This window comes from Homarus americanus, unplaced genomic scaffold (genome assembly GCF_018991925.1).
Source record: "Homarus americanus isolate GMGI-L3 unplaced genomic scaffold, GMGI_Hamer_2.0 scaffold29851, whole genome shotgun sequence".
Lineage (NCBI taxonomy): Eukaryota > Metazoa > Arthropoda > Malacostraca > Decapoda > Nephropidae > Homarus > Homarus americanus.
Genome location: NW_024729972.1, coordinates 148,678 through 168,212, shown reverse-complemented (window position 1 = coordinate 168,212; position 19,535 = coordinate 148,678). Strand labels below are relative to the sequence as shown.

The window sequence follows — 19,535 nt, the reverse complement described above, 5'->3', positions numbered from 1 at the left end:
GTGAGACACACGCCAGGATCATGAGAGACACAGGTGAGACACACGCCAGGATGATGAGAGACACAGGTGAGACACACGCCATGATGAGACACAGGTTAGACACACGCCGAGATGAGACACAGGTGAGACACACGCATGATGAGACACAGGTGAAACACACGCCATGATGAGACACAGGTGAGACACACGCCAAGATGATGATGAGACACAGGGTGAGAAACACGCCATGATGAGACACAGGTAAGACACACACAGGTGAGACAGACGCCGTGATGAAACACAGGTGAGACACGCCATGATGAGACACAGGTGAGAGATACACCATGATGAGACACAGGTGAGACACACGCTATGATGAGACACAGGTGAGACACACGCCATGATGAGACACAGGTGAGACACACGCCATGATGAGACACAGGTGAGACACATGCCGTGATGAAACATGTGAGACACACGCCATGATGAGACACAGGTGAGACACACGCCATGATGAGACACAGAGACACATGCCATGATGACACAGGTGAGACAGATGAGACACAGGTGAGACACACATGAGACACAGGAGACACACCATGATGAGACACAGGTGAGACACACGCCATGATGAGACACAGGTGAGACACACAATGATGGAAACACAGGTGAGACACACGCCGTGATGAAACACAGGTGAGACACACGCCATGATGAGACGCAGGTGAGACACATACCATGATGAGACACAGGTGAGACACACGCCATGATGAGACACAGGTGAGACACACAAACATGAGAGAAATACAAAAGTATCTGAGAATAATAAACATCAATTACAATTTTACTTACAAAACTTAACTTGAGAATTAAATAAGAATTACTTAAATATAATAATAAAGAAGAAACATTACTTATTTAATATAAACATTCAGATAAACTGACATAATATAATACGAATAAAATAATGACAGAAAGATAAAGAGCGACTAAAAAATATTGATTTTTTATAATAATTGATGTAAAAAATGACTTACTGAATACGTTAAAAAATTAGGCAAAAAAGTGTGTAATGAAATCAGTAATTAAGTATATATATGATACACTTATAAAAGTAATTAGTGCTTAGTTGGACTTACTATACTGAGAGGGCTTATGCTTTAATTAAAACTGTAGTAGTAGTAGCCGCAGATATTGACTATGAGGCTACTGTCACTGAATGCCGCATGGATCTGCGGCTCAACTAATTTAACACAGATAGGATAGCTACTTATGTATTAGGATATTTAATATTAAGGTAATTAAATGGTGGCGAAGGTGTGGCTATTGGGGGAGGCTGGAGGCCATTTTTGAAAAAAAAAAAAATAAGTAGTAGTGGTAGTAGTAGTAGTAGTAGTAGTAGTAGTAGTAGTAGTAGAAGTAGTTGTTGTTATTGTTCTTTAAATTCTGATACTATGGTAAATGTTTTGTTAAATGAATGGTGGTTATTATTATTATTATTATTATTATTATTATTATTATCATCGTTATTATTATTATTATTATTATTATTATTAATATCATTATTTTGTATTAATATTATTATTCCTATTATTATTATTTTTATTACTATTATTATTATTATTATTATTATTATCATTATTATTATTATTATTATTATTATTTTTATTATTATTAATATTATTATTATTATTATTATTATTATTATTATTATTATTATTATTATTATTATTATTATTAATATTATCATCATCGTTATTATTATTATTATTTTTTTTTTATCAGCTATTTCTCAACATTTTAATCTTACAACTGACTCAATTCTTCATCATCATTTTCCCTGAATATACTTTTATCTATTTTCTTAACCTTCTCTTCACATCAACACTCATTATCTTTGTCTCTGATGTTACCAAGTGTTTAGGAAATAGTGACCACACCTGTACGTCATCTGGGGAAAAAATAAACCTTGTGATAAGAAGAAAAAACTTGTTAAACCGAAGAAAAAACTTGTTAAACCAAGTATGAAGACAATGTAGCCTACGTCCATCCTCACTTTCTAAAAAAAAATTAAGTTGATCTTCTGTAGAATTTATTTTATTGGAAACAACGTAAATTTTAATCATAAAGATTAATTAATTTTTTGATAGCGTTTTTTCTCTGAGGCTTGTATATGTATATTGTATATGTATAAGTATACTGTATATGTATATGTATAACAATATAATACAGTAGAGACGTCACAGGTGCATCATTAACACACTATAACCAAACAAACACACAACACTAGGTGCCACAACACTTCAAAAATCATTACAACTCACAACCACAATCCCAGGCCACCTGAGAGTCGGTCAATATGATATCAAATTGTTAAAAAAGGTATTAAAAAAAACTAAAAAACCGGAAAAAGGTACAAATACGTCTTTTATACTGCAGATGGATTAGTTGAACAAAGGTACATAACAGAGGTGTTAATACAGACATACACTGAAACATCATACACATACAGCAATATACACACAACATACACCAAAAAATCCATGTATTTTAACACCTTAGATATGCAGTTATGATCATAATATATACACACAGTATCTATACACAGCCACAGACACCATATATGCAGTTACAACACACGTATCTACAACGCATGGTCCCAGCGCTACAGAGAACTACTGAGATGTATTCCTGTAGGAGGCTGTAGGAATCGTAGGAGGGAAGGGCTTGAAGGGGTTAAGGGGGAAGGGGAGTTACTGAGATGTATTCTTGTAGGAGGGAAGGAGAGAGGGGCTGAGGGAGGCGGGTAGGGAGTGTTAAAGAAAACCAGAAATTCCCTTTGTTGGTACAGTACTTTGAGGAACTTTTCTCCGGTGGCAATGGAACTTTTTCACCAAGACACTGTCAAGAGAATCAAGAGGACAGTCACGGGGCATTTGATTTTTTTTGCTTTTATTTTTATTTTTTGGTTCTTCAATCACGTAGAGTCATCAGGCAACACTCTATTGTCTTAAGATATCTTGCAAACAGCTGATGAACGAGTGAAGTCAGGCCACAAAAGATTCCAAACACGACTACCAACCATCTACATAGTTGTTCTCCTCCCCCTCCTCCTCCTCCTCCTCCTCCTGTTCAGTCCCTTCGCTTGACTCTGAGTCCTTATCGTCAGAGCCCTCTTGGCCGACGCCCTCTTGACTTGAACCTTCTTCACTTGAGCCCTCTTCACATGAGCCCTCTTCACCTAAGCCCTCTTCACCTGAGCCCCGATCACCAGAGCCCTCTTGACCTAAGTCCTCATCACCAGAGCCCTCTTGACCTGAGCCCTGATCACCAGCGCCCTCTTGACTTGAGTCCTGATCACCAGAGCCCTCTTGACCTGAGCCCTCCCTGCTTGACTCTGGGAAGCAACTCATTGTTATGGTGTAAGTAAAAGAGTTGAAGTTAAATGCGTCCCTCTTTGACTCCATCTTATTCCCTCTTCATCCCTCTTACTCCCTCTTATTTAAAGGTTGTTGACGTGTTGTTGTTTAATTGTGTGTTGAAGCCTCGTCTATTATCCAACTCCGGTCTGGTATCACTGGGATCGTATTCTGTTCTGGTAACACTGGATCTTTACTCCATTTTGGTAACATTGGGGGTCTTAAAATGCCCTGGTAATAATGGGTCTTACTCAGAGAAAGTTCATTATATACCAAGGGTCCGTTAAATGTGAAACCTCCATCTCATGAACTATATACAGTAGAGATAAAAGTCCGTTATATCGGGTATATATAGAGAGAATTCCGTTATATTGAGGTTTCACTGTACGTGGCATAGGAACTAAATTACAGTTTTGTGAAGGATTACAAAAATAACAGTCACGTTATTACATTGGGATTAATAACTAACCCGTATCACTTCATTAGACATAACACATAATTAATCGCTGTATATTAACTTACGAATTAATTAGATACTTTATCTTAATTCTAACATAGCATAGAGATATAAACGGCGCAGCTTATACATTATATAACCTGAAGTATAATAATATGTCATAGAATATCTAATAGATGTTTCTGTTGGAGTATATTTAATTATATTTTAGTTATATCTATATTTACAGGTGAAGTTAATTAATCTACTTTGAGTATATCTATAACTAGACGCACAAGAGTATAGGAAAATATATTAAGATTCATATATCGTTTAAACTATACATATGCAAAATGTAAACAATGGGACAGGTAAATTTGTCTAATTGTCAACAACTCACCTGTACAAAAATGGTTTATGATGCTGGAGAATTTGGTTTATTATTTAAGGGTTTTTAAGTTTATTAGAATATAATGTGTGTTAGTTAAAATATAAGTTAATTTAGGGTTACAATAGTAACCCAAAATTAACTTATATTATTATTGATAGGATTGATGCAAAGTAATTCAAAATTTTACTAAGTTAATATTTATGGTATTTTTAGTAATGTTAATCCTTAAACTGTGCAGGACAACCATTGTTTATATTCAACTTACTGTTATATAATTTAGCAAACAAGCAAACAACCCCCCCCCTCCCCCACAAAAAATAATAATTGTTTACCCTCACCAAAAGACACTGAGTGATATTATATATGTGAGAGTTATTAACCACAAATTATTCAACTCACAGGTAATCGGGAATCTTACCTGTACATAATATATAAACCACCTGTTAAATTTGTTTAATTAATAACATAAGGTGTGAATAATTGAAAACTATTAACCCCCCCAAAAAAAGAAACTTTATCCCAAATTAACACACAAAAACTATATAAACCTTTAATAACTTTAAACAGAAAATATAAAAAACAAAACCCGATCAAAGTAGAGAGAAACATTAATTAAGAGCTTTAATACAATAATAACAACAGGTAACAGGTAACAGTAACAATAACAGGTAAAAGAACAGTAACAGGTAAAATAACAGTAACAGGTAACAGTAACAATAACGGTAAAAAACCAGTACAGGTAAAATAACAGTAACAGGTAACAATAATAATAACAGGTAAAAGAACAATAACAGGTAATAATAACAGGTAATAATAACAGGTAACAGGTAACAGGTAACAATTAAAAAAAAATCAACTCCACATACTCTGATGGTCTGAATTGGCTTCTTTATACTCGGGATGTTCAGGAGGAGGTGATGGCGGCTCATTGAAGTTAGGGTACTGGGTCTCTCTCTCGCTGTGTGTGTAGGACCATGCAGCGTTAGGGTCCAGGAGTGTGTACAGCTGTGTCTTTACCATCAGCCAGAAGATATTACCCATTATCCAATTCGCTGCCCATCTCATCATTTGTATCGGCTGGTGAAGTAAACAAGAGAGGATAATGTCGTCACCTTTGATGGAGAATGGGATGATGGAGAATGGGATGATGGAGAATGGGATGATGAAGAATGGGATGATGAAGAATGGGATGATGAAGAATGGGATGATGAAGAATGGGATGATGAAGAACAGTATGATGAAGAACAGTATGATGAAGAACAGGATGATGAAGAACAGTATGATGAAGAACAGGATGATGAAGAACAGGATGATGAAGAACAGGATGATGAAGAACAGGATGATGAAGAACAGGATGATGAAGAACAGGATGATGAAGAACAGGATGATGAAGAACAGTTGTATGTAGAGAATGATAAAGAACATATACTGATGATTAGCCTTTAGAAATTCCTTAAGGGAAACTGTAAGCACAAATATCCACGAAATCAACAAAACTACAACTTTAGACGTAATTTCAATCTCTCTCTGTTGCCACAAATTACAAACGAACTCATACAAGTGTATATTATGTATACTCACCGTATGTAGTATAGAAGCCATACTTGATCTCACCTGACTATCGAGACACACGGCCTGATAGTCGAAAATCCTGATTCTCTTATATACACCACTCGACACTAACGACTCTATGATAGTTCCTTCTAGCGTGCCGAAAAACTTGCCCGTGTCTTCCTCCCTCTCAGAAGCGATGATGAAGCCATTGTCGTCCAGAAGGTAACAGTCTAAGGAGGTGCTTTCACATGTCTTGGCAGTCTTGCAGCTAGAGTCTCGAGATGGGTATGATGGACACTGTGGGGTAGGGAGGGAGGGGGGTTAGGCCTCATTAGTGGTGTGGTTGTGGTGGAGGCGGGGGGGTAAGGGTCGTGGTTAGTGGTAGAGGGGTGTTGGGAGTAGTGGTGGTGGTTTGGTTAGGTTTGGTTAGGTTTGGTTAGGGTAGCATAGTTTAATGTTATGTTAATATATAAGTTAAAGGCGGGGGGGCTATTCTTCATGTGGTCCATTAAAATCATTCAGAGTACTTTTTTCATATAAGTAATTCTCTCCTCTCTACCAGACAGTATAACTCACTAAATCAGCTTCTTTACTTTGCTATACAGTCGATACACTATACAGTAGATACACTATACAGTCGATACACTATACAGTCGATACACTATACAGTCGATACACTATATAATAATGAGCACAAACTAACAATATTTTGTATATCTAACCAATATTGTGTTTACGTGGGACAGAGAGTAGCTCATAATCTCACTATCTATCTCATTGTATACGCTTCCTGTCCCATTATACACTTACCGTCCCATTGCACACTTCCCGTTCCCATTATACACTTACCGTCCCATTGTACACTTACTGTCCCATAATACACTCCCCGTCCCCATTAAACACTCATTTTTAATTGACTATACAGCTCTCATAATTTCAATCTACTTTTCTATTTTCTTTTAAAGATTTTGGTAGTAACTTCAAAGGTATAAATTTTTAGACAGGGACAACAGCACTTAAGATGTTCAGTACACGATAAACTACTGTACACTCACCCACTAAAGTCCTGTCGCTTCTCCTCCTGAACCCGAACCCCTGAATCCGAACCCCCTGAACCCGAACCCCCTGAACCCGAACCCCTGAACCCGAACCCCTGAACCCGAACCCCTGAACCGAAGATTTTATGGATAGAATAATGTATCAGTCTACTGCTTCGGGTTCATGAGTCTGAATCTCTCGGGGGTTCGTGGTTCAGGAGAGGCGAGAGTACTTTTGTAGGATGATAGTACCGTGTGTTAGTGTGTTGTAATGTACTGTACAAGCGCTACTGAACGGCTGGTGTACAAGTCTTACCGGCGGATCCTTTGACTTGTAGTAGTTGTAAAATATTAATAAATAGATAAATAATAACAGAACATAAATAAAAATAAAAATTATATTATCATTTCTAACTTAGATATGTTACTTGAGTAGATAGAACACACACACACACACACACACACATACACACACACACACACACACGCACATCATGGTGGAAATAAGTTAATTTAAACCCTCGTGGTACAGTGTGTTCTAGTGATGTGTACCTATGTGTGTGTGAGTGTGTGTGTGTGTGTGTACCTGTATCTTCGTCTGCGTATATGTGTATTATTATTCCTATGTATATGTGTTTAGCTATGACTCTCTGTGTACGTAAACCACTATATATATGTACCTGTATATGTATATCTATATGTAACTATGAACACATCTTTCCTTAATACCACATCACATAAGTATTTAACTCACCTTATACGTCTCGTTCTTAAAGTACTCAACAAACTTGCTGTGTTTGATGGTAACACCGACCACAGCAGCTGGGGCCCTACGATATGTGTTTTCTTCAATGAATATAGCACGAGTAGCCGTCACCAACACGTCCTCTGGGTCACGGGTCGCTGAAAACATGACAATTGGAGATAATTAACATGGAAATGAAATATGTGAGTTGGGATTTTTTTTATTTGAGGTAACGATATGTAAAACAAACATACACACACACACACACGCACGCACGCACGTAGACAGACAGACAGATAGACAGACAGACAGATAGCTACTCACCAGCATCGAAAGGAACTGAGTAAACGTAAGCCTTAGAGTCTTCTTCATAGTAGTCGACAGCTCTCTTATACCACACCTCATCTATGGCTCGGTTGTGGATCTTCATGAAGTGCCTGGAGGTAGAGGTATGAGAGGTATGGTAGGAGGTCATGGTGGGAGGTAAGAGGTCATGGTGGGAGGTTGAGAGGTCATGCTAGGAGGTTATGGGAACACAATATTATATCGTTAAGATTATATTCACTTTTACACTACCACACTACCACACTACCATACTACCACACCACCACAGGACCATACTACCACACCACCACACTTCCACACTACCACACTACCACACCACCACACTACCACACTACCACACACACTACCCACACCACACAGAGACCATACTACCCAAAACCACACTTCCCACACTCTACCACACCTCTACACTAGCACACCACCACACTACCACACTTCCACACCACCACACTACCACACCATCACATTACCACATCACCACACTACCACACCACCACACTACCACACCACCACAATACCACACCACCACACTACCACACCACCACACCACCACACCACCACACAACAACTTACCACCACACTACCACGCCACCACACTACCACATACTACACACCACACAGAGACCATACTAAGCCACCACACACTTCCACACACTACCACACTACCCACACTACCATACTACCACACACCACCACAGGACCATACTACCAAACCACCACACTTCCCACACCACCACACTACCACACTACCATACTACCCACACCACCACACCACCACACCACCACACCACCACACTACCACACCCACACCATACTACCACACCCACCACACCCACACCACCACACTACCACACCCACACACTACCATACTACCCACACCCACCACACTACACCCACATACCTACCCACACCTGCCACACCCACACCACACACCACCACACCACCCACACTACCACACCACCACACACCACCACACACCATACTACCACACCACCACACACTATATACTACCACACCACCACACTACCATACTACCACACCACCATACTACCCACACCACCCACATCACCCACACCACCACCCCCACCCACCCCTCCACCATCACCACCCCACCACCCACACCCACACCTCACCCCACCCACCACCACACCCACCCACACCCACCCCACCCCACCCACCACACCACCACCCACACACCCCACACCTCACCCACCCCACCACACACCCCACCACCACACTAACCCTACCACACCATCACACTACCACTACCACAACACCCACCCCACCACCACACCACCACCACACCACCACACCACCCCACCACCACACCACCCCACCACCACACCACCACCAACTTACGGTTCATCAGAGTGAATATTGTGTGCATTCTCTTCTCCAGGGTTTGCTTGAGTAAGATCCAACCATCTCGTAAGGCCGCTCCGGGTAGCCACAAACGCAGTCGTCATTCCGAAGTTATATTGTACTTGACTGGAAAATACATCAATGATAACTATTAAAATCAAATAAATAACCATTAACCAATAACTACCTTGTTAATGTACGCCTAAATACATTAAGATAGTTAGGTTAATGTTGTGAAAAGATATTGATGATTTTTATAGTAATTAGTAACGTTTATACCAGAGCTTTGCGTTATCCTAGTCTGATGTGTTATGTGTGTGTGTGGTGACAGGTATCGGAATAAATAGAATAAATATTTTTTTTTTTTTGCAGTTTGATGAGTTAAGTTTATTCTTTTTTATCACAATGGAAAAAATTTAGTATTATATTTATTCTTCCACCTGTTGGTTAGTAATTAATTTGCATACATATAATTAATGGGAGGAAGAATATATTAGTCACCTGTTGAGGAAAAATTAATTATTAAAGGAGAAAATTATTAGTAAATACATTAATTAATTATCCTAATTATTATACCTAATGACTTTGATATTATACTAAATTATACAACAAAGAATCCCACACTAATGATACCTAATCAATAATAATATCTTGAGTATTATACAAAAATAATAACTCCTCTGTTTAACGGACTATATAGAGAGGAAAATCCGTTATATTAAGGATCCGTTATATATCAACCCCCCATCAAACAAACTCTATAGAGATGAAAGTCCGTTATATCAAGGATCCGTTATATATCAACCCCCATCAAACAAACTTTATAGAGATGAAAGTCCGTTATATCTAGGATCCGATATATATCAAACCCCCATCATTAATGAACTCTATAGAGATGAAAGTCCGTTATATCAAGGATCCGTTATATATCAAGCCCATCATTAATGAACTCTATAGAGATGAAAGTCCGTTATATCAAGGATCCGTTATATATCAAACCCCCATCATTAATGAACTCTATAGAGATGAAAGTCCGTTATATCAAGGATCCGTTATATATCAAACCCCATCATTAATGAACTCTATAGAGATGAAAGTCCGTTATATCAGGATCCGTTATATATCAAATCCCATCATTAACGGACTATATAGAGAGGAAAATCCGTTATATTAAGGATCCGTTATATATCAACCCCCCATCAAACAAACTCTATAGAGATGAAAGTCCGTTATATCAAGGATCCGTTATATATCAACCCCCATCAAACAAACTTTATAGAGATGAAAGTCCGTTATATCTAGGATCCGATATATATCAAACCCCCATCATTAATGAACTCTATAGAGATGAAAGTCCGTTATATCAAGGATCCGTTATATATCAAACCCCCATCATTAATGAACTCTATAGAGATGAAAGTCCGTTATATCAAGGATCCGTTATATATCAAACCCCCATCATTAATGAACTCTATAGAGATGAAAGTCCGTTATATCAAGGATCCGTTATATATCAAACCCCCATCAAATGAACTATGTAGAAATAAAAGTCCGTTAAATCGAGGGTCCTTTAAAAGTAAAATCCCCATCTAACGGATTACATGGTGAGAAAATCCGCTATATGGAGGTATAATTATGTATTCAATAGCTCACTAAAATCTGCTCTGGTATTACCTTATTTAATAACAACGACAAACACTCATAAATTTACTCATCAAAGAATAATAAAGTAAAATTACCCATAAAAAAATATATATTGTAATTTTAATAATATTTTTAGGATTTTCCATAACATAGTTTTTTCCTATTTTTTCTTTTTTTTGCTCTTCTGAGGATGATAGATTGAAGCTATAATTTATCTAGCATTCTTAAGTAAATCAGCTATCATCCTGTTAAACCATGGTCTAGAAAGGGTTAAGCCATCATTTCCAAAGGGATAAATCATCTACAAAGGGTTAAACCATCATTTCCAAAGGGCTAAACCATCATTTCCAAAGGGTTAAACCATCATCGCCAAAGAGTTAAACCATCATTTCCAAAGGGTTAAACCATCATCGCCAAAGAGTTAAACCATCATTTCCAAAGGGTTAAACCATCATCTCCAAAGGGTTAAACCATCATCACAAAAGGGTTAAACTAGCATTAACTTGCGACCCAAAAAATTTATTTAAGCCAAAAATTAGATAAAAAAAATTCCGTATTCATGAAAGAAAAAAAATGATTTTAGCATTTAAGAGGTAAAGTCCTCTTGAAACTTCACTTAATACGTATATATAAGACTTGATATAACACAGGCATCATCCATATATATAACACAAAGCAGTTTATTATATAGGAAAATAACTATAATGCCTTGTGTTATGTTATAGAGATATAGAAAAGCACAAAATGTGTTTACAAATGAACTTCACACTTCCTCACATACTGTACAGTACAGTCTTAAATGACAACTCTTTATCATGACGCTAATACGGATGTTAAATTAATTCATTATTTAACCATATATAATTACCATATATGTCATACCTGATGCTTCATAATCTGTCCTAAGCTAATTAAGGTACACACCTGTATGATTCTGTAACCACGGGGAAAATTACTGTACCTGTAATTTATTCCCACACCTGTACTGTACTTGAGTTTCTGAATAAAATGAACTAGATATGACACCTTGTACCACTATACGGTATACCATAATACAGGTGATTACAGGTCAGATTGTAGGGATCGGAAGTTACAGTATTAGTGGAAATAAACCCCTAAGGACGAGTACTGTACCTGTACAAGAGCGTTATGTAAATCGCCACTGGGCTGGTTGTGAGGAAATTGATTGGTTAGTGAGGACAGTGAGCAGTTAGTGAGGATAATCATCAGTTAGTGAGGACAGTGATTGGTTAGCGAGGACAATGATTGGTTAGTGAGGACATTGATTGGTTAGTGAGCACAGTGATTGGTTAGTGAGAACAATGATTGGTTAGTGAGGACAGTGATTGGTTAGTGAGGACAATGATTGGTTAGTGAGGACAGTGATTGGTTAGTGAGGACAATGATTGGTTAGTGAGGACATTGATTGGTTGTTGAGGACGGTGATTGGTTAGTGAGGACAGTGATTGGCTAGTGAGGACAATGATTGGTTAGTGAGGGACAATGATTGGTTAGTGAGGACGTGTTGGTTAATGAGGACAGTGATTGGTTAGTGAGGGACAATGATTGGTTAGTGAGGACAGTGATTGGTTAGTGAGGACAGTGATTGGTTAGTGAGGACGGTGATTGGTTAGTGATGACAATGAATGGTTAGTGAGGACGGTGATTGGTTAGCGAGGGACAGTGATTGGTTGAGTGAGGAACAGTGATCAGTTGGTGAGGGACAGTGATTGGTTGGTGAGGACAGTGGTTAATGAGGACAGTGGTGGTTGAGTGAGGACAGTGATTGGTTAGTGAGGACAGTGGTTAGTGAGGGACAATGATTGGTTAGTGAGGGACGGTGATTGGTTGGTGAGGACAGTGATTGGTTAGTGAGGACAGTGATTGGTTAGTGATGACGTGATTGGTTAGTGGACGGTGATTGGTTGGCGGGACAGTGATTGGTTAGTGAGGAACGGTGATCAGTTAGTGAGGGACAATGATTGGTTAGTATGAGGACAGTAATTGGTTAGCGAGGACATTGATTGGTTAAATGGGGACAATGATTGGTTAGTGAGGACGGTGATTGGTTAGTGAGGACAATGATTGGTTGGTGAGGACGGTGATTGGTTGGTAGAAGACGGTGATCAGTTAGTGAGGACAATGATTGATTTGAGGACATTGATTGGTTGGTGGGACAGTTGGTTAGTGAGGACAGTGATTGGTTAGTGAGGGACAATGATTGGCTAGTGGGGACAATGATTGGTTAGTGAGGACAGTGATTGGTTGATGGGGACGGTGATTGGTTGGTAGGGGACAGTGATTGGTTAGTGAGGACAATGATTGGTTAGTGAGGACAATGATTGGTTAGTGAGGACAGTGATTGGTTAGTGAGGACAGTGATTGGTTAGTGAGGACAGTGATTGGTTAGTGAGGACAGTGATTGGTTAGTGAGGACAGTGATTGGTTAGTGAGGACAGTGATTGGTTAGTGAGGACAGTGATTATTTAATGAGGAAAGTCATTGGTTAGTTGAAGGAATTAGGAAATAGAATAATGGAAAAGAGGAGAAAGAAAAGAGAGATAGAAATACCTGGAGATAATGAAAAATGAGGAAATATGAGAAAATGGAAAATGATTGGTGTAGAGAAAGTATAGAGATCATTGATTGGTGTAGAGAAAGTATAAAGATCATTGATTGGTGTAGAGAAAGTATAAAGATCATTGATTGGTGGAGAGAAAGTATAGAGATCATTGATTGGTGTAGAGAAAGTATAAAGATCATTGATTGGTGTAGAGAATGTATTTAAAGATCATTGATTGGTGGAGAGAAAGTATAAAGATCATTGATTGGTGGAGAGAAAGTATAGAGATCATTGATTGGTGTAGAGAAAGTATAAAGACCATTGATTGGTGGAGAGAAAGTATAAAGATCATTGATTGGTGGAGAGAAAGTATAGAGATCATTGATTGGTAGAGAGAAACTATAAAGATCATTGATTGGTGGAGAGAAAGTATAAAGATCATTGATTGGTGTAGAGAAAGTATAGAGATCATTGATTGGTGGAGAGAAAGTATAGAGATCATTGATTGGCAGAGAGAAAGTATAGAGATCATTGATTGGTGGAGAGAAAGTATAAAGATCATTGATTGGTGTAGAGAAAGTATAAAGATCATTGATTGGTGGAGAGAAAGTATAAAGATCATTGATTGGTGGGGAGAAAGTATAAAGATCATTGATTGGTGGAGAGAAAGTATAAAGATCATTGATTGGTGGAGAGAAAGTATAGAGATCATTGATTGGTGGAGAGAAAGTATTTAAAGATCATTGATTGGTGGAGAGAAAGTATAAAGATCATTGATTGGTGGAGAGAAACTATAGAGATCATTGATTGGTGGAGAGAAAGTATAAAGATCATTGATTGGTGGAGAGAAAGTAAACAAAGGGAGGGGGGTCCTTGTTCTATAATGTTGCTTGTCACAAAAAAAAAGATTCTTGGTTAATACAGAATCATCAGAATCACATAACAAAATCTTAAGGCTAAATTTCCATACAAGATTATAAAAGAAAATTATACATCACAAGCAAATCGATTTTATTTTTTAATGATGAATAAAAACAAAATAACTGGGTGAATAATTATATGATTTAATTCTTTATTATATTGAAATAAACTGATTTATTTTTATTTTTGAGTCTTGTTATGGAAATTGAGCCTCAATAATTTTTTGAACTAAATTTGTGCTCCACAGAGAACATAATCAAGCGGTGTTGAGTATAAGAAAATAACCAGAATGCCTAATTATTAACTACCTTAATTACCTTAACTAGCTGAATGTTCACTAATCACTACTGACATCTTTCCTTGACATGCTAACAAGGAGTTTATTGAAGACACACAATAATTGACCTCAGTAATAACTAAATAGTGAATGATTGAACCGTAATATTTAATAATAATTTATGAAAGATTTAAATTTTAATTAGGATAAGACTCTAACGATTAAGACAATGTAATTATGTGAGCTAGTAAGACTAATCAGTGTAATTATTACTTACCCTAACCGCATCTATCTTAACCTTACCAAACCTAACCTAACCTAATCTCAACCATCAGCAAAGTTATTAGTAGTTAATCTAATCATAAAATAGAGAAATTATTGTTCATCCTAGGAATTAAAAGGTAATTATATAGAGAGTGTTGATCGCCCTAGGAATTAAAAGGTAATTATATAGAGAGTGTTGATCGCCCTAGGAATTAAAAGGTAATTATATAGAGAGTGTTGATCGCCCTAGGAATTAAAAGGTAATTATATAGAGAGTGTTGATCGCCCTAGGAATTTCTTTTCTCTCTAGTTAATTTTCAGTACAGGTAATGGGTTTTAATTTTTTTCATCTTTGTCTGTATTTCAATAATTAAAATCTTGAATAAATTCCTCAACACTAGACAATTACTGTTCGAACTTACAGAAAAATATCTTTCTTATTTAAATTTACTTTCATGTCTTCCAAATCATGTTTAGAAATAAGTCTTAGAAAATTATACTCACAATGGCGGAATTTTTGGTTATAGACTGTAAATATTATAGTAAAATTTTAACTATTAAAAACAAAACATTTACGTGTAACAACTTTTTTCAGTATTTATATAAGTGGATTTTGTTTTTATTTTAGTTCTATATTTACTATTATTTGGTGAATCGCAAAAATAAATTCTTTAAATCAATTAAATATTATTTGATTTCATTATTTCCTTCACTTTTATTAAATAGCTTCAAACTCTCTTTTCCAATATATGTTTTGTTTATTTTGAACCTAACACCATTCCTGTCTATCCCTGTCTAATCCTGTCTATCACTAACAAGAAAACGGAAAAGTGAAGAAGCAGCAACAGAGAACGAATTCAAGGGGTGACTTACTTTTTTCCTTCAATCAAATCCTCAACATCGCCTTTGTTTTCATATACGTTGGTAGCTCTGGCGTCGAACAGAAGGCTTTGTACCAAGTCCTTGTCACCTGAGAGAGAAAGTGAGAGAGAGAGAGAGAGTGAGAGAGTGTATGTGAGAGTGGGAGAGTAGTTACAGCACACACACACACACACACACACTTACACTCACTTACAACTATTACTTACACATGTACTGTACTTACACTATACTTACAATGACTTATATTCTACTGTTATAATTATATTTTAGATAGAAAGACAATATTTCTGTTTAACACTTTCATTTCTTTTATAAATATCTACTCTTCTCCTAGGACAAACTACTATAGAGATTAATACAGGCTAAGAGACCATTCTAGGAAAAAAATTACCTCAGCTCAGAAGGCTTACGGTACAGGTATATATAAAGGTGTGAGTAAGGACAGGTACAGGTGTGCTAATAAGGACAGGTACAGGTGTACTAATGAGAGTAAAGAACAGGTACAGGTGTGCTAATAAGGACAGGTCCAGGTGTGCTAATGAGAGTAAAGAACAGGTACAGGTGTGCTAATAAGGACAGGTACAGGTGGCCTAATAAGGACAGGTATAGATGGGCTAATAAGGACAGGTACAGGTGTGCTAATAAGGACAGGTACAGAAGTGCTAATGAGAGGTGCAACAGGTGGTATACTTACAATAATAATTCTCACTCCTATCGTCTTCCACAACGGGCTTCCAGGTATTGTCTGGTGGGTGGATAAACATTAGTTTGTTTCATGGCACACACACACACACACACACACACACACACACACACACACACACACACTCACACACACACACACACATGTAAGTTAGGAACCGTAAGCATCACAGAGTAGTATGAGTCAAATATAAGTCATGAATGTAAATAAGTCTCCAAGCATAATAAATATGACAAGCAAACACTCAAACTTGGCCTGGTTCATTTGTGAGTAAGACTTAAGCATGATAAGTATGAAACAGGATATTTATGAGTTATGAGTGAGAAGGACAGGTACAGAAGTGCTAATGAGAGGTGCAACAGGTGGTATACTTACAATAATAATTCTCACTCCTATCGTCTTCCACAACGGGCTTCCAGGTATTGTCTGGTGGGTGGATAAACATTAGTTTGTTTCATGGCACACACACACACACACACACACACACACACACACACACACACACACACTCACACACACACACACACATGTAAGTTAGGAACCGTAAGCATCACAGAGTAGTATGAGTCAAATATAAGTCATGAATGTAAATAAGTCTCCAAGCATAATAAATATGACATCCTATTTATGAGTTATGAATGAGAACTAAGCATGATAAGAGTGAAACAGGATATTTATGAGTTATGAATGAGAACTAAGCATGATAAGAGTGAAACAGGATATTTATGAGTTATGAATGAGAACTAAGCATGATAAGTAAGACAGATAAACACTCACACTGTGCCTGGTTCATGGTTGGCTCAGGAGGGGGGCGGGTACGGGTGGAGCGCCACTTCCAGTGTGGTTTCTGGGCACGGGACAGGAAGTCTTTCATAAGATCCTCAGGGCTCTGGAAGACTCTGTTCTGGTCATACTTGTACTCGCAATACACCCTAGGGAGGAAAGATGACAGTACATTATTGATTGAGTACATATTAGGGGAGAGATAAGTGAGAGTGCAATACTAAATGAGTACATATTGGGGCAAGATAAGAGAGATTACCTTACTGATTGAGTACATATTGAGGTAGATGAGAGAGAGTACGTTACTGATTGAGTACATATTGGGGTAGATAAGAGAGCGTACATAACTAAATGAGTAAATCTTGGTGTTAATTGAGAGAAAGTACAATATGAATTGAGTACAGGACACCCTGGCCAGAGAAAAAAGGTACTAATATTACTCAAATACTATATCCAGGGCAGACATACTAATATATACACCATGTAATTTAAGATTTTGTAGGTATTATCACACACACACACACACACACACACACACACACACACACACACTCAACTTACCAATCAGGGTGCAGAGTCCAGTTACCAGAGGCAAAGTGATCCATAATCTCTGAAATTATATAAATAAATCAATTTCATACGTTTACAAGACATTTAGACACTTATAACACAGTCAGTTTATTACGTCATGACAACATTGAAATATATACAGTTGAGTCCAAAAAAGAATGCCCGTTTTTTTTTATACGCGACTATTTTAAACAAGGGTATTGTTTTTGTTTGACTCTGTACCCCTTTGAGTACTAGTGAATTTTTAATCCTTTGAGTACATTAAGGTAATCTCATGACTAAATTAATGTAATTCGTGTATTAATGTACTCAAGGGGTTTAAATCATTAGTACTCAAAGGTTTATTATCATATTCCAATTCACTTGATCTTATTTCTCTACTTTCCACATAAACAAATGTTTTACTTAATAACACTACTTCTCACACATAAATAAACTACATACTTAACACTTTTCACCCACATAGACAAGTAATTCACTTAAAACTTCCCTAATATCTACTTACACCCACTCAAAAAAAAAAACTATCTATACCACATTGTGTTGAGACAATATAACACAACGGACGAAGGATTTTGACAACCCTACCGAGGCAACAGGAGTCACAGTGTTCATTGTGAAACTCATCGATCACACCAAGTACAGATAGATTTTTTTGAGTGACTGTACCGAACATAACCCAACTTACCCTTATTGGTCCGTGGATCTTGAATTTCCCTGGTAAGTTCTATCTGTCCGTGTACTTTATATTTGCCATAGGATTCAGGTAAGGCAATCCCCAGACTGAAGGGCGTTCCACCAATCATCTGTGTATAATACCACTGCTCCCTCTGAACAACGCGTTTCTGAAGGAAGGGGGGGAAGGTTTAGCTTAGGTTGGTAGAAACAATTGTCATGAAAGGGTTAAACTTTAGACCATCTTCCTCAAAGGGTTATATCATCGTATCCTCAAAGGTTTAAAACCATTGTTGTCAAAGGTTTAAACCATCAGCATCAAAGGTTTAATACACCCGATATCATTTTATCAACAATACAACATACCAGACTGTGTTTCTCTTACCATGCCGTCCAGGTGAATCTTAACAGCATGCATAGCCTCAACATCGCGCTGCTCAATCAACTCACGACGAAGCTGCAAAAACAGTATCGGATGAGAAATTTGTAAGAGTTAACCCAGAGCAGAATCAGAACTATTGGCGCTTGTGTGTTGTAATAAGTAAGAAAATTGGCTGAAATGGGCAAGTAACTAAGTAGGAAAATTGGTTGAAATAGACAAGGGAGGAAAACAAGTACAAGGATTATTTTAACACGAACTGAGGAGGACAAGTACAAAACATGACAGAATTCTTGACTTGAACTGATTTTACGTCAACTATAAGTGTCTAATTAATGTCAAGATTTATTTTTTAGTATAACATCAATAAACTGTTTTTATGTTGATATTATAATGTATTAATACACAACAACAACAACAACAACAACAGGTCTTAACTAGTGGGTTTTTTAATTAGTAAATAAACTAATACACTAATCTATTGAGGGGGGGGGGGAGATAGTCTACTAACCCCTCCTGTACTGAATACAGTCATCTGACGTTAACCAAATAAAATAAACAGCGACGTCTTAACCCAAATACGTGACGCCTCCGTAATAATGGGGT

At 37.3% G+C, this 19,535-nt stretch overlaps 1 protein-coding gene across 1 annotated transcript in view; it reads right to left on the bottom strand.

The window, feature by feature from the left end:
• LOC121866860 (voltage-dependent calcium channel subunit alpha-2/delta-3-like) overlaps positions 1-19,535 on the bottom strand; it is a 124,317-nt gene that overhangs the window by 12,347 nt on the left and 92,435 nt on the right. The window contains exons 20-31 of the mRNA XM_042366595.1: positions 18,936-19,007; positions 18,564-18,720; positions 17,867-17,915; positions 17,300-17,454; positions 16,898-16,948; positions 15,811-15,907; positions 12,047-12,079; positions 9,266-9,394; positions 7,886-7,998; positions 7,571-7,719; positions 5,807-6,076; positions 5,092-5,302 (exon numbers count right to left, since the gene is read on the bottom strand). Coding sequence (XP_042222529.1) covers positions 5,092-5,302; positions 5,807-6,076; positions 7,571-7,719; positions 7,886-7,998; positions 9,266-9,394; positions 12,047-12,079; positions 15,811-15,907; positions 16,898-16,948; positions 17,300-17,454; positions 17,867-17,915; positions 18,564-18,720; positions 18,936-19,007 — 1,486 coding nt within the window. The remainder of the gene's footprint in view (positions 1-5,091; positions 5,303-5,806; positions 6,077-7,570; positions 7,720-7,885; positions 7,999-9,265; positions 9,395-12,046; positions 12,080-15,810; positions 15,908-16,897; positions 16,949-17,299; positions 17,455-17,866; positions 17,916-18,563; positions 18,721-18,935; positions 19,008-19,535) is intronic.